Source organism: Sminthopsis crassicaudata, chromosome 4 (assembly GCF_048593235.1).
Source record: "Sminthopsis crassicaudata isolate SCR6 chromosome 4, ASM4859323v1, whole genome shotgun sequence".
NCBI lineage: Eukaryota > Metazoa > Chordata > Mammalia > Dasyuromorphia > Dasyuridae > Sminthopsis > Sminthopsis crassicaudata.
In genome coordinates this window covers 107962346-107989316 of record NC_133620.1, presented here as the reverse complement: position 1 = coordinate 107989316, position 26971 = coordinate 107962346, and the positions used below count along the sequence as shown (strand labels likewise).

Genomic DNA, 26971 nt, shown 5'->3' with positions numbered 1-26971 from the left:
TGCAAAGTTTTTAACTTTACATACAATTTTCCAGAAAAGTAAGCTTCATGTGCGTTGTTAGCACTACACACAAACAATAATGTTGTTCTACTGAACAGATAAAAATAAGTGAAACACTTACTGGTTCTGTTAGTGTTGTGTCCTTCTCCAGGAACTGTACAACACAATAGGCTAGCTAAAACACAAGTGACAATTATATGAATATTACTGTGCAAAAATATTTAATGATGTTTTAGAACATGAATAACTAGAAAGTATTGTCTTAACAGATGTTATTTTATTTTTATATATGTAAACTTCTAATATAACTAGCCACTTAATTTCTCAATCTCTGGAAAAGAAGTGTTTTATACTATTTTCAAAGATACATTTTTCACTAAAAAGATATTATGTCTTCATATTATATAGAAAATACTGAATTTGTTTGACAATATTTTATATATTATATATGACAAAATAAAACATAACAAAAAGGGCAAATATGATATTTTAAAATATATTTCTTAAGCCAATATTTCAATTTTACAGGCCATTTTAGTGACACAAGTACTTTGATTTCCAATGTGTTTCATTATGCACATTTTATTCAGTTTTTATGTCTTAACTGGAGGATACCTGAGAAGCTAAGAAAAGTTAAAAAATTTGTTCAACATTATATAACAGAGATCCCAGTAGAGATAGGATCTTGAACATAAATCTTTCTCATTTTAAAGCTGGCTCTATTCATTAGGGAATAAGTTGCATTCCATTATTCTCTATGATATAATGTGTGCATGTTATAGGGCAATCTACCAAACAAACTAATTAAATTAAAACATCTTTGCTATCTATGTTGTACTTCAAAAGTCTATTATTAATTCATTCCATTTTTTTCCCCCTTAACCTACCTGAGCATGAAACAAGGACAATCCTTTCGCAGTGTGCATAGGAATTAAAACCTTCATTAGAAACTGTTTGTGTTCTGCTTTCAGAGGCAGGGCAAAACCGTTGATAATACTGAAAAATATAAGGAGTAAAAATACAATTACTCATTTATGTGTAGTTAAAGTAGGTATCCATGTTTTCCAAGATAACTTCTTTTAAATTTTCAGATTTGTGATTTAGTAACTGACAAATTACAAAGATTACTACTAACTTTGGCTTTAAGTCACTCAGTAATGTTTGATGAAGGAGACTTGAAATTATCTTCCAAACATGCACCACTCTCATTTAACAGATGAGAAAAATGAGGGTCAAGGAAATGAAATGTCGTACTCAAGGCCACATATATGTGCACTCTCTAGACACAATTTCCTTTTCTTAAAAACTTTTAGGACAATTAGTAACCTAATTTCTACTTGGATACAAATTTTGTTTCTTCAAAAATAAATAGGGTAAATTCTCTAATTAAAAAAAAAAAAATTTCATCTTCTCTTCCCCTCACCTTCCCTTCCCTACTCCTTCCCTCCACTATTGAGAAAGCAAGAACAAAATCCCTTTTACAAACATGTACAGTCAAGCAAACAAACATTGGACATTGGCCATGTCCAAAAGAAAAAGAAAAATAATAAGAAAAGAGAAAAAGAAAAAGAAAAATGTCTCAATCTACAAATGGCCTCATCAGTAGGTAGGTAGGTAGTCACTTTACTGATGAATGATCCTTAGTAGTTCAAAGTTGATTGTCTTTGTAATCCTTTTGTAAGACTACTTCACTAGCAAAAAATTATTAAATGCCGGAGGGATTGTGGGAAAATAGGTACTTTAATGCACTGTTGGTGGAGCTATGAACTGGGTCCCAGCCATTTTGGAACTATATCCAAAATGCTATTAAACTGTGGCCCAATGATATACACTAAATTTTTACCCCTCAAAGAGATCCACAAAAGAGAAAATGGGCCCATATGCATAAAAATATTTATAGCTGTTCTTTTAGTGGTGTCAAAGAATTAAAACTTGAGATGGTGCCCATTAACTGGGGAATGACTGAATATATTATGTCATATAAATATGATAGAACATTGTTGTCCTGTAAGAAATAAAAGGAAAGGCTTCAAAAATTTCTGGAAAGACTTATATGAAGTTATACAATAACAACATTGTAAAAATCATTAATGTTGAAAAGACTTTGCAACTTTGAGCAACACAATAATGAACCATAATCCCAAAAGACTCAGGATGAAGCATACTATCTACTTCTAGATAGAGAAGTGATGGCCCCAAAGCACAGACTAAAGCATTAATCTCTCCCTCCCTCTCTCCTGTCCCTGTATAATTTGGCAATTTGTTTGAACACACACACACACACACACACACACACACACACACACACACACACACACACACACACACACACACACATTTTAAATGCTTTTTGTTTTTATTTCTTTTTCAATGGCTGAGGTAAAGTAAAGGAGGGAGATAATTTTGGAACTGAAAGTAAAATAGAATTTTAAAATACTACTCTTGTTATATAAATTGTTCTCCTAGTTGTGCTCATTTTATTCTGTATCAGTTCATAAGTCTTTTTCAGTTTTTCTAAAAGGGTCTCCTTTCACAATATCTCATAACAAGATATTACATTTATAAGACACTAGTTTTTAGCCATTCTCCACTCCTTCAGTTTCTACTTTTTCACCACCACAAAAAAGATCCTATAATTATTTTTATATATAGGTCCCTTTTTCTTCTTTCATCAGAGTATCTTTAGCTGCAAACTACTTCCAAACATTGGGCTAAAATCCCCAAATAAGAAAGCTATACTATTTATGTAATGAAAACAGAGTAAGTTACTTAAAATTACAACTTTAGGCATTTCTATATCCTGTAAGAAAGCTGGATTAATATAGATTTTTAATATATCTTTATTATAGTAATTGCAGAAGGAGACATATTTTTGAACATAGCCAAAAAGGGAAACTGTTTTGCTAGATTATACATATTTGTTACAAGGATTTTTTTTTTCTTCACCAATGGGATAAAGGGTGTGGGAAGAGAAAACAGATGTTAAAATTTTAAAAATACAATTTAATTGTAAAAATCTCCATCATTATTCTCTATAGTTCATTTTAATTCCTTCCCATAGAATGAAAGAGTATAGGAAGTAGTATCTGGCAACTTAGAGACTCAGGCAGGAAATATACCATAACCTCAAAAGCTAGAATCTATTCTGATTTTATTTTATTCTGAAACCATGTTTCAAGTAGCTGATCTCTATGAAATATAATTGAAAAACCACACTTTGTGCCTTATTTTTAAACATGAAGCACCCCTAGTTCAATTTAAAATCATAATTCAAAAAGCATTTAAGATCTATTAATAAAATTTATCAAAAAGTGACATACCTTCCTAATATCTCAAGAAGTTCAGCAACACCGTTAAAATGTTCTGTTTCATATATAAACCTGCATTTTAACAATTAAAAGGGAGGTACTGTTAGTCAAGTAAATCAGCAAAGTCAAACTAAAAGAAGAAAATAGAAAGGAAGAAATCAATCTCTCATCAAAGACAATCAGTTGAAACAAATAAGTTTCATCTTAGTGACATTATTTAAGACCAGTTGGGAGACCAATAGTCCTCTTGTTATCAGAGAATATTCAAATTTAAATTCTTTCCAATGTTAAATGTGAAGGAATTTCTGATTTAAGAAATGTCTAATTTCTTATTAAGTCACATCTGTTTTTATCTTGATTCTTTGAACTATATCAACTTTAGAAGAAAAACTGAAATATTCAACTTCATTTTACAATGAAGAGGGAGGATGAGTCTTGTCAAATCAATTTTCAAAACAGGCAAGGAAATAATACACAACTCAATATATAATATCAGGTGCAATAAATAAAGTCAGTTTAAAGCTCTATTGGTCTAACTCACAAAACTTAGGTTTCCACCACATTCAAGTTAGGAATAAGTTTAATTACTCCAATATTTATTTATTGAATATCCTCAGTACTTGTAAAATGTTGTAGATTCTCAAAAGACAGGCATCCAACTAAGAATGTCTTTGAGGAGACTTACATTCTATTTTAATAAAATCAATTACCCATCATCCAGCTTCCATTTCTAAAACAGTAGCGATAGAAACTTTTAACATATTTCAGTACCCACATTAGAAAAATTAAAAGTTTCCCTATTTGTGACATCAGAGGTAGGAGATCAAAAGACACACAAGTAAAATGAGACTCTTGATTCCCTGCATAAATTCTGAACTGTCCTGAAGAATGGAGCGAAGAGGCCTCCAAGAACATCACAGATTTTTTCTTGCCCCATAGTTGCCCCCTAGGCCTCAGTTTCACTTTGGAGGTTTTAGCCATAGTGCCAATGTTGAGGGGGAGGTCAGTATTTTTTCCTTCATCCTATCTATACTACTTTTAAGCAATGATCTTCAACACTTTATATAAATATTTCTTAACTAAGAGGAAAAAAGACTAAGTTTAAGTTTTTAGGGCTAGAATAGGTAATCCAAATATTTATGAGACTATTCTACTAAAAAGGTGAAAGGTAATATAGTAGATACATATGTGGATATATATTACTACTATAGTGAATTTCAAATATGAAACATTAAGATCACATTACAAAAGAATCTTCATTTTATCAAAAAATTACCTAGAAGCTATTAATTTGTAGTTTTCTTAATGCTCAAAAATTAACCTAAATGAAGCCTATGTAAAACAAATACTATGCAAAGAAAGGAATAAGTTGTGCATGTAATTAAGAATTTACCTGAGGAAAATGTTGTTAATCTGTTTTCTGATGAATGCTCTTAATCCAAGGAATTTCCCATAAATTCGATGCAGAACCGTCTTCAGGAAGTCACGCTCTCTGGGATCTTCACTATCAAAAAGCTCCAAGAGCTTTAAAAAAAATCTGAGAAATTACTTTTTAAAAAATAATCAAACTAAAAATTAACTATACTTTTAATTACTAGATCACACTATTTAAGTAGAAACATTTCTCACCCCCTCCCCTTTTTTCCCCTTGGGCTCAATTCTGTTCTTAGAAACTACAAAGTGAAAATACACAAATGTTTAATAGCAGGTAATTACTCCTCCTTATTTTCTTTCTTTTCTTTTTTTCCCCCCTGAGGCTGGGGTAAAGTGACTTGCCCAGGGTCACACAGCTAGGAAGTGTTAAATGTCTGAGACCAGATTTGAACTTCGGTCCTCCTGAATTCAGGGCTGGTGCTCTACCCACTGTGCCACCTAGCTGCCCCCCTTCTCCTCCATATTTTCAAGAAAGGAAAAAAAAAAAACTCCCCAAATTCTAGCTTAGCACTAATTTTCCCATCTATGATATCTTTTTTTTTTTTCTATAATAGCTTTTTATTTTTCAAAATATATGCAAAGATAGTTTTCAACATTCACTCTTGCAAAACCTTGTGTTCCAAATTTTTCTTCCTTTCTCTCCACCTTCTCCCTTTCCCCACATAGCAAGTAATCCAAGATAGGTTAAACCATGTACAATTCTTCTAAACATATTTCCACATTTATCATGCTGCACAAAGAAAATTCAGATCAGAAAGGGGAAAAAAACGAGAAAGAAAAAAACAAGCAAACAAATGACAACAAAAAGATAAAAATACTATGTTGTGATCCATATAGTTCCCATAGTTCTCTTTGCAGGCAGATGGCTTTCTCCATTCACAAGTCTATTGAAACTGGCCTGAATCAGCTATGATACCTTTCTATAAGAGTATGTTTTTTCCCCCTTGTACAATGCTGAAATCTAAACAAACTTTTTTTGTTGTTGATGTTTTTTTGAAGATAAGTTAAGACCATCTCTAGACTTAATGGATTTTAGATTTAAAATTACTAAATAAAATTGTTTTAAAGCTTAAAAATATATATACATTCAACCATCAAATTTATTGTAAAATTTATACATATAATAAAGAAAAAGGGAGCACTGGTACAGGGATTACATTAGCACCTATTCTCAATTTTAGGGAGTCATTAGGAGGTCCTGAGAATTCAAGATATGAGACTAGGGACAGTCAGCATATATAACAAGTCTTCCTTACTTCAAGGCCTTCTTTCTCCCAAGGATATCATACCACCTCTAAGAGCTGTCAGAATTACACTAGTTTTACAGAAAAAAATGAAAATGGCTAAATTTGTGTTCAAAACAAACATATTCAAATTCAAGTTCCTGATTCAGAATCTTATACTAAGGTAGGTACTTAAGGTTCTAAATAATGTTTACATTTTAATTTTTTTCTTCTTTTTTTTTGCTGAGGCAATTGGAGTTAAGTGACTTGCCCAGGGTCACACAGCTAGGAAGTGTAAAGTGTCTGTTAAGACGTCAGATTTGAACTTCAGGGCTGGTATTCTATATACTGTACCATTTGGTTGCCCTGTAATGTTTGGAACTTTTTTTTTTTTAAACAGATTATGAATATGACCAAGATGAGCTAGGTAAACATGTCTCTTCAGATATTTACCTATTAACCTCTAAGTTTTATGAAGTTCTAGTCTTAAAACTTGCCATATCTATTCACCTAGAATAGATACTTTGTTGTAGAGACTCACTAAAAATACTTCACACTTAAGGTCATAGCTATGGAACCAGGGATCCCTAAACTGCTAAGAAAGAAAGAAAGTACAAAATGAAAACCAGCTATAAATTGTATCAAATAATTTCAAGATGTTATCATAAACCTATTCATTCATATATATATATATATATATATATATATATATATATATATATATATATATATATATATATATATATATATATATTATAACTACTTAAATAGCCCAATTCCATTAAACTGAATAATTTTACTGAAAGGTATTTGAAACATAAAGTTATTAAAGAGTTTAAAATAAAACTCTAATTTCTCTACCTTTTATTAAATGCTTTTTGAATGGCTAAACTAATGAACCAAATTCAGGTAATTATGAGTTAATCTTAAGCTGCCAATGTTCTTTATTCGTTGCATTTGTTTAAATTTTTTAAGAAAGAAGTTTGTATAACTATTGGATAAAAATAAACATCCAAAATATGCAAATAAAGTTTAATCTCTAACATAACGGTCTCAAAATTTCCAGTAGTTATTTAGAGGGTACAGAACTGAACAAAAAGTACCTCTCCTAAATGAAGCCACAAATTCTATTATATGAACATCCATTCCTTTGTATGAATCCCCCAGTATCATGTGGGTATAATACAAATAGCCCTGGAAAAGGTGACCTTAAATCATGTGAATGATTTTATTTAAAACAAAGAAAAAACCTAGATGAGTCAGGAAATTCATGGGTCAGGAGATAGGAATTGACAAAGAGGCATTAAAAATGTCACCAAACACTAATTTCAGAATCGTTCATAATGAAACAAACAAAAAAAACCTTTCATAATGAAAAAGATATTTAATCTCATTTTCACTTAAGACTTAATAAACATTGAAAATATCTTTACATATTGGGTAGTTTCTAAATTTGGTTGACTTATCAAACTTGTCTACCTAGTCTTTTAGTTTAGAATATAAACTATCTAGCCTTAAAACAAAAATGCTTAAAGCTGGTTTTAGACTGTATATAAGGTTCTTAGTTAATGTTACAGGACCGACTACCTTGTACAGATCCCAGAGATCATTTAGTTCATACCTCCTCCATTTTAGAGATAGGCAAAGTGAGAGAGGGGAGAGAGAGAGAGAGAGAAGGGGTGTGACTTGCCCAGCATCACACAGATTCTAAAGTAGCAAAGTTAAGATTTGGACCCAGGTCCTGTGAGACTCTAAAATCTGGTGCTTTTCCTTACTGTACCATGATGAATCCCAGGTTTTGTGTTAAATTAGAATGGAGCCTGAAATTAAGACAGGGATATACAGAAATTGCAAAAATCAAGGTCTAAATAAAAAAGAGGAAAGATTTGCTGTTCAATGGAAAAGATAGGGATGAAAAGGAAAGGGAGTGAGTAGAGGAAAAAAGGGAGATAGAGGCAGAGAGCTGAAGAAAAGAAGGGGGGGAAGATAAAAAGAGAAAGAGAGGCAGAGAGACACACAAAAAGAGAGATGGGGAGGGGAAGACAGAAAGAGAAGAAGAGAGTCACAGAGCAACAGAGACAGGGAGATAGAAGAGATCAGAAAGCAGGTGAGACTAATCACAAAATACATTTAAGAAAAGTTGAAATTACATTAAAGTTTTCATTTGGATGAAGGCCCAATTTGCCTGCATAATAAAGGAAAGGTGTTTGTATATTAGTGTTTGGGTGCTGTTACTACTAAATTTGTGGAAAGAAGTGTTTGCTGGCTTGGGAAGTAAATTGGTTAGGGCAGAAAAAGTCGAATTTTGTGTTAGATATTAAAGAACTACAAGGAACTTGAGTTAATTTGACTCATTTTACAAGAAGTTCACCCTTTGTTCAAAGCCTTGTATTCTCAGACGCTATTTTCCATCTGTTTCAATGATGAAATATCTCAGAACACAAATTTCAAGAAAGGGTATAACTAATAGTCTTGTAAGAATAAAAATATACTACACCAAACTAATGTTTTGAGAAACTAAACCAATCTTCTTGAATGTGGTGTGTGTGTGTGTGTGGAGGGGAGTTTGAAATGTCCAAGGATGGACATCAACATAGACCAAATGAAGTCAATTTACTACAGTATATATTTAATACAATATTAATTTCCAACCATCAAATGATTTAAAATACAAGAGTTTCTTACCTGCTGTACAAATTTCTGGTCAATATATCTCTTTGCAATACTTGGTTGGAAATCAGGACTCTCCAAAAATCTTAAGAAGAACTCGTATACCAACTATGACAGAAATTTAAAGGACAAGTAAGACTTATACAACTCTATTAAGATTCTATTTAATAGTAGACATCATGCAACACACATAGCCTGGAGTGAACTTCAGAACTTATAGATTCTAAACAGGGAACAGAAGCTACCAAAATGGATATACCAGGAAGCAATTAGAAGTAGCAGCAGGTATGAATGGAACCTGAAGATCATCTAGGTCATTAGTTCCCTGGAGGCATGACCACAAATCATTTTAAGGGATGACTAGTTAGACTGAAGTTATACTCTCCTCTCCCAACACCCCTACAGTTGCTACAGAGGCAATGAAATCTGCCCAGATCAAAGAACAAGCTGGTTGGGCTTGTAAACCACTTCTCAAAATGTAATATTAGTCTACTATAAGAGTTATTGGACCTGCTTTTTTAAAGCAGCTTTTCATTCCATCTCAAAGGAAGACTGTAAACACATGCATCTTTTGAAAATCAGCAAGCTAATTAACCAATTATATTAAATGGTAGATTATTCATAAAGATATAGTTGTAAGAACCATATATTTTTATTCATTATATCTTTTTATTTACAAAACATATGCATGGGTAATTTTTCAAGATTGATCCTTGCAAAACCTTCTGTTCCAAATTTTCCCCTCCCCTAGAAGACAGGTAGTCCGATACATGTTAATTATGTTAAATTATATGTTAAATCCAATATACACATATATTTGAAAAATCTGATCTAGAAAGAAAACAAACAACAACAAAAAAAAACCTGAGAAAAAAAACAAAAATGCAAGCAAACTATAACAGAAAGAGTGAAAATGCTATGTTGTGATCCACACTCAGTTCTCACAGTCTTCTTAGTGAGTATAATGGCTCTCTTCATTACTGGACAATTGGAACTGACTTGAATCAACTCATTGTTGAAGAGAGCCAGGTCCATTAGAATTGAAGACCCATATATTTTTAAAAAGCAAAATTTTAGTTATTAGTTTATTATTTAGTTTATTAATTTAATTTAGTTTATTAATATTGGTATGGTTTATTAATATTGGTGTGATTCTGATTATACATTTATTTCCAGAAGTAAACAGAGTTGTTTAAGTTGTATCAGTTTAAAGTTAAAAAAGAAAATTTCATTAAACAAATATTAGATATTAGGCAGTTTTGCCCTTGAGGTTAAGTGACTTGCCCAGGCTTATGGTCATTTCACTTCAGCATCATTTGTGGCTTTCTTGGCAAAGATACTGGAGTGATTTACCATTTCCTCTTCCAGCTCATTTTATAGATAAGGAAACTAAGGAAAACTGAATTAAGTGACTTGCCCAGGGTCACACAGCTAGTTAAGTGTCTGAGGCAGGATTTGAACTCTGGATGATGAGTGTTCTCTCCATTGTGCCACCTAGTTATTTGTTTTCATATATATATATATGTTTTATATATATATATATATATATATATATATATATATATATATATATATAATTTTTTTTTTTTGGCACAACTCAAGATGCTTCTGTATGTAAAGAAATTAATTCTGCACAAAGTCAAGATTCCTTCAGCTTCAACATTTTCCTCAAGTTGCACATGCCCACTCAAGGGGAAAAAAATAATAATTGGGAGGGAGATGCAGGAAGGAGGAAAGATAAAGTGTAGTGAGGAAGACTTTAAGGAATAGAATTCTCAATAATTGTTTCTTTAGAAAATAAGAAAATGTTAAGTGGGCAAAAATTTAAAATAAAGTTATCTATTAATTTAATAATCAGAATCTAAAAGATACAACAATGAGCAAAGAAAAATTATCTTCACTTTGAATGATTCATAAATAGAATAAATACAATTCTATTTCATACCTGTATGTGAGGCCACGATGCCTCAAGAGTAGGCTCATCTTCTTCAGGATCAAAGTCTGGATTATCACTTGGAGGAAGAGTCCTGAAGATATTGACACTGATCTGTAAACAAAAACACATTTATAGACTTTAATTCTGTTAGGTAAGTATAGTCCGACAATCAAAGAAGACTTATTTTTTAAGATTACTTTTCAATAACTCAGAAATTAAAGCAGCTAGGTGGTACAGTGGATAGAGCCCTGAAATTGAGGAAGAAATTCAAGATCAAATTTGAGCTTTAGCTATGCACCCCAAGGCCAAGTCACTTAACTTGGGCTGGTCAACCTTCCAATCCCGAAAAATGGGAATAATAAAAGAACCTATCCCCCAGGCAGTGTTAGGGACCAAGTAAGATAGTATTTTTAATCTTAGAGGTAAAAGCTCAGAGTTAACTCCACAAGTTTATAGGAAATTTAAAGAAACAACTTTCTCTTTTGAAAATCAAGACATCTTGCTTTCTTTTCCTCATTTCTTATTTCTTTCTTTGACTTCATGAAATCTCAAATCCCAGACCCAAAGAGGTCTGGCCTTAGGTTCTCCCTCCTATTCTCTGAATTACTACCACTTTCTTTCACTGTCCTGAAAAAGATGACACGAATCTTTAAAATCAACAAGCATTTTATTAAGCACTTGCTAAAACATGGGTATAATTAATTCTCCAGTATGCTCCTACCTCTCAAATATTTGGCAAACTTTTTGCAGTGAACAGTATCATTCTTCAATTTGTACAGATGTCTAATTCCAAACTCTTTGAGAGTACTAACTGGCTCATTTCCTTTGTCTCTCTTGCATCTAGCATAGGAGGCAATTTGGTTAATTAAATTCAATCTTTTTAAAAACTGTATACAACTTAGATCTAAGGAAAATTTCTTTTGTATCTTACCTATACATTCACAAAGTCCTCTAGGGAAACAATATTTGGAGATAGCAAGTAAACCTTAACAAGTAAACAAGAAGATCAGAGGCTAATAAAATCCCCTCCATCCCCCAAAAAACAAACAAAAAAACCTTTAGTTAAGTAGGCAGATTAAGTTACATAGTTATAAACCCCAAGTACAGACAAAGGAAATTAAACACCAGTGGACAGTACAGACAAATAAGTAAAAGGCAAGGGATGCCAAATTCACTAAAAATTTCAGTTGGATCACAATAAAGCAACAGGTCCTTGAGGCTCTTGTTATCATCGATGAAACAGCATTCAATAAGTAACAAACACTCCAATATTGTTGCCAAGAGATGGTGGTATGAAAACTCAGAGTCCACTGAAAACAACAACAATGGATCTTTTCCCACTAAAGTCAACAATATTAATGGAGAACATAGCTGTCTTCTTAGAAGCTACAAATATTTGCAAATCAAGTTCACTAAGACAAGGAAGACATTTTCATTTTCTTCATCAGATTTTTATGAAAAAAAAAAAAAAAGCAAGCAAAATTACAGATCAGAACATTTAGGACTGAAGATCTGGAAAATACCTCATAGATCTGTCTATCCCTTTTTTTTTAATAAGAAGTTATTACAATTCATTCATGTTCAGTCATTTCTAATGACTCCATTTGAAATTTTCCTGGCAAAGATAAAGGAGTGCTTTAACATTTCCTTCTCTAAGCCCATTTTACAGATGAGGGAAATGAAGCAAACACGGATAAGTGACTTGCCCAGAGTCACACAGTGTCTGAGGCTATAATTTGAACTCAGGTCCTTCTGACTCTAGGCTCAGTGCTCTAAGCACTACACCATCCATTTTTACAGTTAAGGAAATGAGGCTCAGGGAAACAAAATAACTTGTTCACAATTACATAGTAAATAAGAGTCTGGATTCAAACACAAATCTTCTGAAAAACAAAAGCCAGCACATGTTCTGGGACACCATGTTGTCTTAGATCAGGAGATCTTAACTTGAGGTCCATGGACTCCCCAAGAAGTCTATGGATAGATTTTGGGATAATCTCTAAATTTATTTGAGAAAAGATTATATCATCCTGATTTTTCTCTAACCAGTAACTAAAATTTAACCTTTCCTTCAATCATCAATGTAAGCATTAAGTCATTAATCTAAGAAGCAGTTCACAAGATGCAGACTGTCAAAGAGATACTTGACAGAATAAAAGATTAGGAACCCCTGCTTTAGATTTAGCTTTAGAATGACTTCCTTATAATAGATAAGAAACAGGGATTTGTGCCTTTTAACAAACTCTTTGATAGAGCATAATGCATAGTGAAAGAGTCCTTTCTAAATACACAGCAATTTTTATCAGATTTTCGATGAGTATTTTTATGGCACAAAAGTACACTATTACCACCAAAAGGCACATTTCTAAGGCAAAAGATTCTATTAATATTTATATGCTGTCTTTTTTTTTTTTTAAACCATCTTTGGACTTTAAAAGAGTCAAATTAATTTGGATTGGCGTCTCTTGGCACTCTATCTGTTGCTATTAAAATCATGTTTGGGACATTTCTCTCCAATACCAAATGAAGAATTATTATTATTTTAAGTCTTTTAAAAAATTAAACTTTTTTATAGAACAAAGATCTATTTTCTCTGTCTCCTACTTCACCTGCCCCACTGAAAAAAGAAAGAAAAACAAAACAAAACAAAAAACAAAAACAAAATCCGTGCAACAAATATACCTAGTCAAGCAAAACAAATTAATGCATTGCCCATGTCCAAAATAAATGTCTCAATCTGTACTATAAGTCCAATACCTGTTCAAGGGATAAGTAGCATATCATAATGAATCCTCTATAATTGTGTTTGACCAGAGCTCTTTTTTCAAAGTTGTTTGTCTTTACAATGTTTTTGCTTTGGTAAAAATAGTCTTTCTGATTCTACTTACTTCATTCTGTTGCAGTTCACAGGAGTTTTCTCAGGTTTTCTGAAAATACTCCTTTCATCACTGCTTATACTAAAATCACATGTTATTATATATGTATTCATAATTTATTCAGTCATTTCCCAATTGATGAGCACCTTTCTTCAGTGCCCCTCCTGTCCCTCCCCCAGAAGAAGGAGATATTTAAAGATGGGAAAAACTTTAAAGACTAACATAGGCTTTTGTCTCCCAACTTGTATGACTTAAATTATCTATGTGGTCTTTTAGCTTCTAATCTCTTCTTTTCAAGTCATTCATCTCTTTGCCATTTTAATCTTTAAAAATGGAGCTGATGCAGCAGTTGTTCCTGATCAAAACTCTTCAGTGGTTCTTTATTGTGTACTGAATTAAGTACATTTATGCCTGCCCTAGTATATTCAAGGCCTTCTGAAATCGGTGGTACCTTACTTAGCCATCTCTTTCCCATTGTTGACTATCAAGCCAAACTCACTAAAATTCACCATGCACCAATATTTCTTGAGGTTTTCCCTTTTGTGCCTAAGATCATACCATTCCTTATGCCCAAAGGGTCCTATTCTCCTCTCATCTCTACCTGTTGAAATTGTACCCATTTTTCAAGATCCATTTCTGATGCCACCTCTTTCATGGAGCTTTCCTTGGTCACAGATTAGGAGAGAAAGGCACGAGAGACTTTGTCTTAAGTCATTGAAAGCACTTACATTCCAGCAACACCTAAACAACACAAGTTAGCATCTACAAATTAGCAAGATTTGTATAAAAAGGAAGGAATCAGCTTTCTTTCTCCACCCCACCTCCTCCCTGTATCTCAAATAAATTCCTCTCTGATTGGCATTTCCCTTCCTTAGGATTAGTTCTGGCAGTCTAGGTGAGCTGGCATATGAGAATTCTATATTCTCTACAATTTGTCTTAAATTGATTTGAGGGTTCATACTATTGTTTCTATCCATATCACTCAAAGTCCCAGCCAGGAGGCTCATTTCTTTTCCTCCGGTCACCATCCAATAGGATGTCTAGATCTCCCCACACCCAATTATTATTTCATCCCAGAATTGACTAGAATAGATGATGCCCCCACAAGGAAGGGATTATTTTGTTTTGATAAACCCAGTGCCAAGCACAGTGCATTAGCATATCATAAGTACTTTATCTACTTATCTTTCTAGATAGAGAAGGCTGGACCAGATTATACCCAGCAGAAATTATTTTATCACTTCTCACACTTTTCACATGTATTTATACTTGTTTTGTAATTTACTTAGTGCTTGTTTGTATCATCCACCTAAATGGGGAGAGGGAGGGTATTGGGATCTTTTACTAAGAAGGTATTTAACATCTAGTCTGTGAATGTGGATCACAACATAATATTTTCACCTTTATTTTGTTTGCTTGCTTCTTTTTTCTCTCATTTTTTTTCCTTTTTGACTGATTTTTCTTCTGCAGCATGATAAATGTGGAAATATATTTAGAAGAATTTCACATGTTTAGCCTCTATTGGATTACTTGCTGTCTAGGGGAGGGGAAAGGTGAGGAGGGAAGAGAAAAATTTGGAACACAAGATTTTGCAAGGGTGAATGTTGAAAACTATTTTTGCATGTATTTTAAAAAAGAATAAGCTAATATTATAAGAAGAAATCTAGTCTAGTGTTTCCTAATTACTTGTCTTAAAGACGATTCATTATATTACAGTACAGATAGACCCACAAACAAGAGAGGAATCTGAATTGGCTAAGCCAGATGGTAAGAGGCATTATTACTTAAGAATAATCTAAATTTTAATTTATTTACATTTACTTGCTGCATTTAAATAACATATTTGAATTTAGGATTAAAAAGCATATCTATTTAGCTGATAATAGTCAACACTAAATAAGATGCTCAATGACAAAAGAAATAAAATCCCATTTTGTTGTTTTAATAAAGCAAGAAGTGATCCAATGTATATGTATTTGAGATTTTAAGTTGCATGCTTTCAAAAATCCATACCATTTAGTTACTACCTGTTGATACTATTTATTGTAAATAATTTCAAAGAAGCCGAGAGTCTTGGCGTTGGAAGGAGCCTTAAGTCACATAATCCAACCAGTATCTGAACAAGAATTCCCTTTGACACATACTCAATAAGGTTACCCAGTTTTGGCAAGAAGACCAAAGACAGAGCAATACACTATCTCAACAGGCAGCTCATTCCAGGATGTGGGGCTCCAAGGGTTAGGAAGCTCTTCCTTATATGCTAATATTGCCCTCAGAGGCAAAGACAAAAAGCTGATCCCTTTTACATAAAACAGCCATTCAAATACAGGAAGACAGTCATCTCAGCCAGCCTCCCTCCCCACCCCCCAAGTTCCCCTTCTCATCCTCACTCCTACTTTTCTTCCCCTGGTTAAAAATCTTCAATTTCTTCAAAGATTTTCATACAGAATGAACTTTACTATCTTGTCAATTTTTCTATATGTAGGCTTAGAATATAAAAATTATCTGTATTTGTTATCACATTTTGATAAAATAGGCATCCCTTAAATCTGGGTGTGTTAACTTCAATACCTCTGGTAAAAGCACAAAAAAACTTATTTTTGGAAATTTTTTGATAGGGTGGAAAAAATAAGAAACAAGCAAGCAAACAACAAAGATGAAAATAATATAATGTGATCCACATTCATAGACTAGATGTTAAATCAAGCCCATTAAGTGCCTTCTTCGTAATTGATCTCATTCCCATCTCTCTCTTGGGTAGATGATACAAAACAAGCATAAGTTTTATGTTTCAGTAATATATTCTTTCCTTCCTTGTTTGGGTCCGAGTTCTATAAATTGTCAAATGAAAGAGCTGGACTAGATGGAACTACTTTCTAATTTTAAAGTGCTTGATGAGACCTCATACAATAAGTCCTAAGGATATAGTTACCTAGGAGCCCTAAGAGATTAAGTAACTTGCTTGTGGTCACTCAGTTTATACTTGTCCAAGGCTGGCCAGCCAGAGGTCTGACAAAAATATGCATAGACACTCAGCTCAAATGTATAGGAGGCAAAAATGAACCCAAGTCCTTTAAAACAAAAACAAAAAATTCCAAGGACAAGCAGATCTTCATCCATTATAACTATTACTTATACTTTTTATTTGTTATTTTTGTCCCTTTCCTCAATGTCCTAAGATTCTGGAGATCAGAAGTCAAGTCTTATTCAATCTTTGTAACTTCAGCTCATTTCAACAAATATTCAAAAACACAGATTCTTTAGACAAGGAACAAAGAAAGACTCTGAGATCAAGAAATTTACACTGTACTAGTGAGATGGGGGAGAGATAACCTATATAAGAATATGAGTACATACAAAATATGCAAAAAGTTATGCAGAATAATTTCAAAAGATAAACCACCAACAAATTAGAGGCTATTTTAAAGAATGTGGCAGAGCTAAGCAGTTATTTAAAAAAAACAAACAAACCAGATTCCATGAAGTACAAAGTACAGGTGAAGAAGAAGGGCAATCTAGCCACAAAAGATCATCTAGACACAAAAGTATGAAGAATCATGGTATGAGGTCCTGGGTAACTAGGTGGGGTTGGCAGAAGAAACTTGAAATACTGATAAGATTAATCCCTGAAATAAGCAGGGAAGGGAAGTGATGCAGATCAATTCAACCTTATAGTCCCATCTTCTGTGGAAGTCTTGTGTAGTCCCACCTTGTTGTGTCCAGTCAGAAACCCAAGTTATGTCAAACTCCCAAGATTAAATTTGTCAATGGGCTTAAGCCATCTTTGCTGAATCCCTTTTGGGTTAGCCCATCATTCTTCCTCATGCTATTTCTTTCCTGACTCTCCCCTATGCCTCATGGTGGTGTTTCTTCTTCTTACAGCTAACTCTTAAAGAGTGCTAAACTCCTTCATGGATTTAGCTTGCCAGTTCATGGCATACTCTTTCCTTGGTCACGCTATTGCTCTCTCAATTCTATCTCATATTTACCATTCCTAGTATCTATTGTATCTTTACATTTTGTCTATAACCTCTTTTCATAAATAAACCTACCTTTTGCCAAAGAAAATGGCCATTGTGAAGTCTTCACATGACCAAAACCCATCATTTGGTGCCAATTGCTCTCCTCAGCCTCAACATTTGGTGTGTCTATATCAATCTCATCATTAGTGCTGAACCACAAATATATTAACAGATGGAATGAAATGGAGAAATAACCAGTGGGCCAAATTGAATGGAATATGAGAATATGTGAAGGGAAGGAAAACACATAGTAAGCTTGATAAATGCTCACCACATTTTTCACTAAGGACAAAAAGCTTCTTTTTAAACTTTTGGCTTAGGTACATTTAAACAAGATGTTCCTAACAAAATTTCAGCTAAATTCTAAATGATAAAAAGAAAATCTTACATTTTACAAGTAAATTATTAATTGAGCACTTCTTTTATTTAATAAATAGAAGTAAAACATGTCTACAAGATGAAGTTAACTTTGACAAACTCATCTTCAACTTTTTTTAATGTAGTTTTAAAATTTTAAATTTATTTTAAAATTAAAATGTGTATTTCCATATACACAGTAGATAAAAAAGATTGTCTGTTAAACTATGTCTCACTATTATGTATAACTTGCTTTTCTTAATCATTAAAATAAATTCAATATGTAACTTTCAAAGTTGTCCTACTTGTCTGTGATTCTTTCTGGTCTTCCTTCTGTTTTCTTCTGTAGCTGTAGCCAAGTTCCAAGGTGACTGTTTGGATATATAAATTCTGAGATATTTGCTTTTTAAAAAAAGGCAACTTTATTACTTGGGACAGTTATATAGACATACTAATTTTAATCAGGGGGTAAATATAAAGGAACATAAATCTAGGAGCTTACCATTTTCACTATATCAGAATATGTTGATTCAACAAGCACACCACGATTTGTTGAAACATACTCAATCAGTTCGTTTAGTGTTGCCCTTTTAATTTCTTTGCTTTTCAAGTCTGCAACAGAGTCCATGAAATCAAATAGTATGCAACACTGCTCCAACTTCTGACAGAAAAGTTCTTGTTGTTCATTTGAAGCGGCATCTAGAAACAGAAACAGGAAATTTTATCATCAGAACAAAATTTACTGAGACAAATGACAGCATGATTATAAATAGTATACATAAAACTAATATTTCAATGAAAATGGAATTTCAATTCTGAACTTTACACCTAATAATAATTCAAATAACCAGCTCCAAGACTAAGTTTTCAAGTAATTTAAAAATTTAATTAGTAGACCTTTCCATAGTACAGATAAGCCAATGAAACTATTCAGAATCATTAGAGATTTTAAAAGGTACTATTTCATATTGTCTTCCTACAAATGGTTTTCCTAGCAATGCAAAAGAGGTCTATTGTTTTCTTAAATAGTCCAAATTTTTTCAAATTGTTAAAATTTCTTATGTCTTATTTGTAAATTGGAGACTACAGATCATGTCTTTTACTTCAAATATTAGATTTTTTAATCTAAAAATAATCCTAGAAATAATTCAACCCTCCTTCTTTACAGATTAAAAAAAAAAAATGAGGTCCAAAGGTATGAAATATCATACCCTCCCCCACCATACAAGCCTATTGCTGGCTGGTCTTCTGACTAGTGATAGATATATCTCTACACCACCACAAGTACCCTTTTTTGATTCAATGACTTATTATTTCATTTAAGACAATGTATTCTACATTTCCCAACAAGTGACTATCTTTTACTTTTGGATATCCCTACTGAATGAGTTTTTTTCTTTTCATCAAGTCTAACTCTACACCTCTCAAAGTTCCAATTCATAGTCCAAGTTCACCTACTGCCATAAAGTAAATGGAGTCCAAATCTCTTCTACATATGTCTTTCAAATAGCTAAAAATAGTCATCACAACGTACCCTATTGGTCTCTTCTTCTTTGAACTAAGCAGTTCTTTCAGTGGATCCTTATATGATGTAGTTTTCAGTTCCCTCACTAACCTCACTGTCTTCCTCTGGATGCACTCCAATTTATTAGGGTCTTTCCTGAAATGTGTTATTTTGAACTTCAGTATAATATGTGATGCTGAACATGGCAGGGTATAATAGGACTATCACTAGATATTATGCCTCGCCCCTCTTAATGAAGATAAAGATGACATTACTATTTTAGCTGCTGTATCACATTGATGACTCATACTGAGCTTGTAGTCCATTAAAATCCAAATATATTTTTTCTCCATGAATGGTTGCCTAGCAACATTCTCTCATCATGTAGTTGGGTCCAAAAAACAATCACACAGAAAATTTTACATTTCTCCCTTTAAAAATTTCATCATCTTGGATTTGACCCATTGCTTTAGACTACACGGGTCTTTTTGGATCCTATTTCTGTTGTTCAATGAATTAGTTCAAACTTCCTATCTGCAAATTTATCTTATCTATATCATCATCCAATTGTTAAAAAATATTGAGCAGAAAACTGGCACATTCTACCACATAAACTCAATTAACATTCAATTAATTATTCCTTTAGGCTGCTCATTCAACTACTTCTGAACCCACTTAATTCTAGTACCATTCAGTCCACATCTCTCCATTTTGTCCATAATGGCATAATGGGAGTCTTTGTTAAATGCTTTGTCTTGAATAGACTCTCTCCATCCTAGTTTTTTACAATTAAAGAGACTTTATCCCCACCCCCAGCTTCTACCAGGGTATAATACAGGTGCCAAATTATCTATAAAGTTTTTTCTAATTCATCTACTACCCCCCTCTCTCTCCTTTTCTCTCATAGCATTGTTTCATTTATATTTATACTATTTTAATTTATATTATACTTATTACTATAATATTTTTAGAATGGGGACTATATCTCTTCATTTTTCTATACCCAGCCCTCAGCACCAATAAATTGTGAATGGTTTAACAAAAATAACTATTACAAATTGAGTTTGTGGCATCTGTGGATGAGTTCAAAAGGGTAAGCTCCTCCCCAGGAGTTCACAGAAGTAAAACTCCCAGTAAAGGCCGGAACTAGAGAATTGTTAAAGTACCAACTTAGCACTTAGTAAGAGCCTAATATCTCATTAGCACTTAGTAAGAACCTAACAGTTTTGGCCACATTAGTTAGTATAATATATTTCTATTCAGTTAACTCAAATTGATTTCTTGATTTTCCACATAACTTGACTATCTGTGGAATGCACAGCAAATGATTTAGGCTGCAACAGTTTGGTGATTACAGACAATTAAAGCTACCCTAATTTAGCTGGGTCAAGTTTCCTATGCCCTGACTTTTTAACTATCTCCAGGGTTAATTTAGCCTTGCTACTCTTTCAGTCTTTGGCACCCTTAAAAGTCTCAGCTAAGAGACCAAATGTGATATGGATTCATATGACATGAACAAGCCTTTACTAAGAACTAAAACAAAATTAATTCATATGAGCTATGTAATTATAGATGATTTCTTTTTTTAAAAAGTCCTTAATTTTAACATAACTTAAAAGACATATGAAGTTATAAATATAATCATTAATTTCCACTAAATCAGTATTACATACCACATGTATTTAGTTTTTAAAGATTTAATCTAAGTATTTATTGAGAGTATGATTCTAGGCACTATTATGGAATAAGAGGAGAAAATAAATGTCACCCAGCAACTTAATCTAGTTAGGGAGAAGTTAGGAAGGAACTTTTGGATAGTCACAAAGCATGAGTTATCAAAAAGAACAAAATATGACAACATTCTGGGGAAAGACTTTTTTCTAAAGAGGTTTATATTAATAAGGAAGATATCAGAAGGCCCTAAATGTTAGGCTCAAAATCTTGAAAATTTAAGATTCAAGCTACACCAAGAGAAAAGGAAGTGTGTGTGTGTGTGTGAGGGAGAAAGGGAAAGAGAGAGAGAGGGGGGGGGGAGAAAGGGAGAGAGAGGGAGAAAGAGAGATGAAGAGAGAAAAATTTAGAGTTCAAATTTTTTTTTAAAAGTATGATATTTAGGGAAAGTACATAGAATCAAAGACATTTAAAGACTACTATATTTAATGTGATTCAACAGCATATTACATATGCATAATTGAAAGTGACAGAGGACTTTTAAAAGGTTCACAGACTCACAGCAAGAAGGGACCTTAAGAGATCACTTAGTCCAAATTTCTTATTTTACAGATAAGGAAATGGCAGAAAGGTGAAATGATGTGCCCAAAGTACTACAGACAGTAAAATTTGTAGAGCTTGGACTGGAACTCAAATATCCTCCTTTCCAAAGTCAATTCTCCTTTGCTTGTTCCATGCTCCTTCTTACACATCGCTACTAGTTCTATCCAATTCACTTGCAAATCAAGACATTACCTTCATTATATCATTGGTCCTCTTCAAGAATAAAGGAAGAACAACAAAAACTAATTCTATTTAAACTGCCTTCTCACTTCCAAGTATTTGATAAGAAGTCTGGTACCACGTATCACCTACAGTAACCCAATTGCTTTAAAAGAGTATTATGGTAGATCCTTTCACCTTTCATCATTCTAATCTTCCTCTAGTGCATCCTTCTCCTGTTTACTTATGTCTTTCCAGAAAAAGGAACCTCAAACTGAAAACAATACATCAGATTAAACCTAATCAGGTTTCTTAAGAACCTTTGATCCTCATTCCGAATACTGTGCCTCTCAATTATAGTCAAGTTTTGGTTTAGAGGGTTTTTGGGTTTTATTTTTTGCTTCCATGTCACTATTGATACATATTGAGCTGTAAAAGAAACCTCTCTCCACTAAAACTTTTTTCACAGGAACTGTTTACTAGCCACATTTCATGTCTTCCATCTTGTGCTTCTTAATATATGAAATGTACATTTCAATGGCACCTTGCAACAATTCTATGGGGTACATACTATAAACATGATCTACATTTATAAATGAGAAACAGGTACATGATCATGTAGTTTGGCATGTAAGAAGCTAAATTAGAACTCAGTTCCTTTGAAACTAAGTCCAACCCTTCATCCATTCAGTTACTCAAATAAAGCCTGTTCCTGGCTCCTGATACTGAAGCAAAGAGCTTGGCCTACAATAAGCATTTCCATATTTGTAGAATATGCTATGAAATGATAAAATATAATTTTAAAAAATTAAAACTTACATACAACATTTTATCACTTCCAAAACATTTAATGAATTTCTTACTATCAGCAAATTATGTGTTAGATATGAATTAAGTGCTATTCTTGCTCAGTCTGCTTTCCTATTAACAGAATCCACAATTGTAGAATGTGAAAATACTTAATTCCTTGCCAAGCAACAGATTCCTCCCAAAATTAAGAGATACTGAACAAGACAGAGATTTGTCACTTTGGAGTAACAGCAGAATCAGCTTCTGCCAGTATAGTAAAAAGAAATTTATAATAACTGACACAAAAATTTAGTGATTTGCCAAAGGTCATTCATGAATTAATGTCGGTGAATCTTCAGGTTATGTAAAGAAGATTCCTGAAGTAAATAACCTGCTTTCCTTTAGTTTGGTTTGTTGAATAAATTAGAAAAAAAAAACAACAAACAAAAAACTTGTTTCAGGAACCTGAATTCATGCAACCTCTTATGGCTCCCCTAGTAAAGTACTGTGTTGAGTAGTTTTGACATTCTGTGCATGTTGGATATGCCAATGGTAGTACTTCGGTCTTGCCACTTTGTTAACAATAAATCCCAGAATAGTTAAGAAATTAATATCTGCTAAACCTATTTTTACAACTAACTGAGAAAATAAGAGTATATCAAACATGATCACTAGAAGCAATAAGGTCACAAAATGTAATAACCATAAAGTTCATAAAATAAAGCTGTTTCCTTAATTAAAGTAGACTTTCTGAACCTCAAAATCAAACTGATATTTATTAAACACCAACACATAGATCTCTAATGCAATGCTTCTTTTCCAGAGGAAAAAAAAATTCTGTTGATATTCTATAGTATTCTGAGGCTTGAAACTCATTTTTTTTCATATTTGTCACTATGTATATGAGATTTGCTAATGACTTTCAGTTTATATAAAATAATCTATACCCTCAAGGGAACTTTTATTTATTTTTTTCAGTAAATTTATTTTTAGTACACATTGCTTTATGAATCTCGATGGGAGAGACAAATCAGAGCAAAAGGGAAAAACCATGGGAGAGATTGAAAAAAAAAAAAAAAACCCAAAAAAAACCAGAAAAAAGAAGTGAACCTAGAATGTGTTGATTCACATTCCAAGGGAACTTTTAAATTAAAAAAAACTTAAATCACTGTCATTCAGCTGACTATTTTGCCATAGGCATCTTTTATTACATTTTAGCTCTAGTGACTAAAAAGTCACCATGTTGCTTGTCAAAAATTTTAAAGATTCTCTTCTCTCTTACCATAAATAATTATTTGATGTATTCTGAATTGCATATGGACTAAGAATACATAGTGCCTCAAACTACTAGAGTTAAGAAGAAAAGCATTTATAAAGCAGCCACTTTGAGCAAAATTTATTAGTTAATTGGAGAAGAGGTAAAACATACCCCCCCCAAAAAAAAGAAAGAAAAGAAAAATAAAAAGATGCTCTCCCTATCCCAAGTTCATTGATAGGAAGTAAAACATAATTAGAAAATAATAGATATTACTAAAAAGCAATGTTATCAAGTGTGTGACATGATACAAACAGAACTATATATAAAATACAGGGGAAATGCATAGTAATTCTGATGAGAACTCAATGAAATTAACTGAGATTTTATTAATTAGAATGAATGTATTATTTTATATAGAAATTTTCTTAAATTCTTTTTGTAAATCAAATTATTTTTGCTAAACACACATTCCTTGATATAACTGACCACCAAAAATAAATAAATAACACCATAATTCCTTGTAAAAACAAATATATCAATTTTTATAATTATGTATTTTTTAAAGAACAAATTTGTTTTTAAACCATATGATTTATGAACTTTTATTCAAAGCATATTCACTGAGTGCAACCTATATACAAGACAATGCAACTGACACAAGAACACACATTGTTAGAACGGCCATTGATCTGGCTTCCAGCAAAAATAACAAAAACAAAAATAAACAACAGCAACACACATCCACATGCACACACGCACACTTTTACAATAACATACATTGGTTTATTCAGATGTTATTAATCTAATTTCTCTTAGTCTGATATTTAAACATGCAATTCCAAATTTCAAAATCATTTAAAACCACTGTATTCAGGTTTGTTAATTTAAAAAACATGGCAAAAATAGAATGGTATTGCAAAATTATCTTGCTATTTAAAAAGGTTATGGGGGGGGGAGACTAAAGCAAACAAAAACACTTAATGAAATTCTTTAATCTTTAAGATATTTGGGCCCTTAATGCGAGAAAATCATTGGGAAGGATATTACAAAGTAGATTGAATTCAGCACTTTATCCTCAGAGTTTGCATATATAGGGAAGAAAAAGGAACATCCATGAAAATATTAATAATATTATATTCTAATTATGTAAGAACTTGGTAAATCCAAAAGCTTTTTTCTATATTCTTATGTTACAGCAAGTACTATTCCATTTTTTTTTTTAACACATGTAGATAATGAGAAGTTAGGTGATTCCCCTCCCCCATCATAAGTGTAAAACAGGACAAAAAAATTTGCATTGTGTCAAAACAAAAGTGCAGATAATACTTGAAATCAAAATTTTGAAAAAAAGAGAGATCACTGTGGGAAATAAGGTTAATAAGGAAAGTTTCCCCAAAATAGTTGCTAACCATTAGATCTTGAGAGATGAATTAGAATATTTAATTACCAACAAGAAAGGAAAGAGAGCAAAAGTTGGGAAGTGAAAGGAACATTGGATGAAGTAGGGGATTTATACAAAAGGATAATAAGAATTTGAATTTTATTTGTAACCACTAGAAACATTTTTTTTAAACATAGAAATAATATGATTGAAGCAATATTTTCAGGGACGTTAATCTGTCTAAAAGACCTTCAAAAATCTGACTTGCCACAAAGAGAGGGATGAAGGAGAAGTATCTTTCTTTCATATAGATAAATAGATGAATAGCTATCCCTCTTCATTCCTACCTATTCTCTATATGGCTTATTTGAAACACATTAATTTACTTATTGTCTTCCTTATTATATAGTTAGTTCCTTGAGGGCAGGAACAGTTTTTTTTTTTTTTTTTTTTTTTTAATCTCCAGAGCTTAGCACAGTGCCTGTCACATATTAGGCACTTTAAAAAGTTTGAGTGTGTATATCTCTATTATGATATTTTGATACAATTGGTAATCTTTTTCATCCTTTTGGAATTTTTTATCTCAAGAGCATTAAAAAAGCATTAAAGAGATTACAAACAATGGAAAATACTATAGACTACTGTACCAAAATATCAACAACATAAAATGACAGAATAAATCTTCCCTACTAATTAATAAAGCTCTCTCAACCATAGAAATATTTTGCAAAAAAGTGCTCTATGCCAACATATGTAGACAAACAAAAAACTCTGACAACTATAGAATATCTACTTCAATGCACTATTGTATCATGAAGCTAAGAGTTGAAAGAGGCAAAAGATTGGCTTCAACAATTCATGAAGTATGACCAAAGGGACTCCTTAATATTAGCAGTTTCCTTTTTACTTTGACAGTGATTAAAACAAAGAAGAGACACAAAGCATAGACTTAATATACCAAAACACAATTTCACTGATGGCATTCTTAAACTGTGGTTTTCATCTAGCAATGAAGAAGCCAAATGCAGGTAATAAAAAAACCACAAATACTATGTTTGTACAAGAGTGACAGTCTTAAACCTGTGTTTAGGAATAGCTCTTTGGGAACAAAATGCAGCATTGGGATGGGGAGAGATTAGAGGAAGGGAAATAAATGAGGAGGCTAGCCATAGTCCTTGCAAGTGATTATGAGACTTTAAGATTATAAATATATATAAATTGTTTCTTTGCATTCCTAGGTCCTACTACAGTACAAAGTAGGCATTTAATAAATTCTTGCTGACTGAGGGATTAGGGTATTGATCACATGAGTGGACATCAAAAGAAAAATTAATCAGCCAGATTTATTAACTGCTTGGATGTATGGCATAAGGAAGAGTAAAGGATTAAGGAAATCTTAGTTTGTGAAAAGAGGTGAAAGAAAAAATTATGGCATCCTCAAAAGAAATAGGGAAGTTAAGTAAAGTAGTTTTAGTAATAAAGATGAGGAGTTCTGTTTAGATCATGCTGAGTTTGAGATAGAATATTAGATATAAAAACTATTTCCAATAGGCAGTTGGTGACTACAGGACTAAGCTAAAGATAAGAAGATTCTATGTACAACCCAATCAAACATATATAAATATTTTGGGTTAGGTTGACAGAGTTTAAATAAGCTACTGACTGCAAAAAGCAGGATTAGAAAATTAAAAAATATATATATCCTTTTATCACCATTCAATCACTTTTTTTGGGAGAAATTTAGAAACATAAAATAATTGTAACAAGGTGGTCCAAAAAA

General features: G+C 32.4%; 1 protein-coding gene across 9 annotated transcripts in view; it reads right to left on the bottom strand.

The window, feature by feature from the left end:
- The window catches only part of PPP2R5A (protein phosphatase 2 regulatory subunit B'alpha), an 80286-nt gene that overhangs the window by 10076 nt on the left and 43239 nt on the right, over positions 1-26971 (bottom strand). For all 9 annotated transcript variants that reach the window (XR_012489092.1, XM_074309108.1, XM_074309113.1 and 6 more), the window contains 7 exons: positions 18329-18525; positions 10581-10682; positions 8651-8743; positions 4702-4832; positions 3321-3380; positions 888-996; positions 122-175 (listed from right to left, as the gene is read on the bottom strand). Coding sequence is in view for 8 of the 9 variants with exons in the window: in XM_074309108.1 (XP_074165209.1) it covers positions 122-175; positions 888-996; positions 3321-3380; positions 4702-4832; positions 8651-8743; positions 10581-10682; positions 18329-18525 (746 nt within the window). In the remaining variant the exon portion in view is untranslated. The remainder of the gene's footprint in view (positions 1-121; positions 176-887; positions 997-3320; positions 3381-4701; positions 4833-8650; positions 8744-10580; positions 10683-18328; positions 18526-26971) is intronic.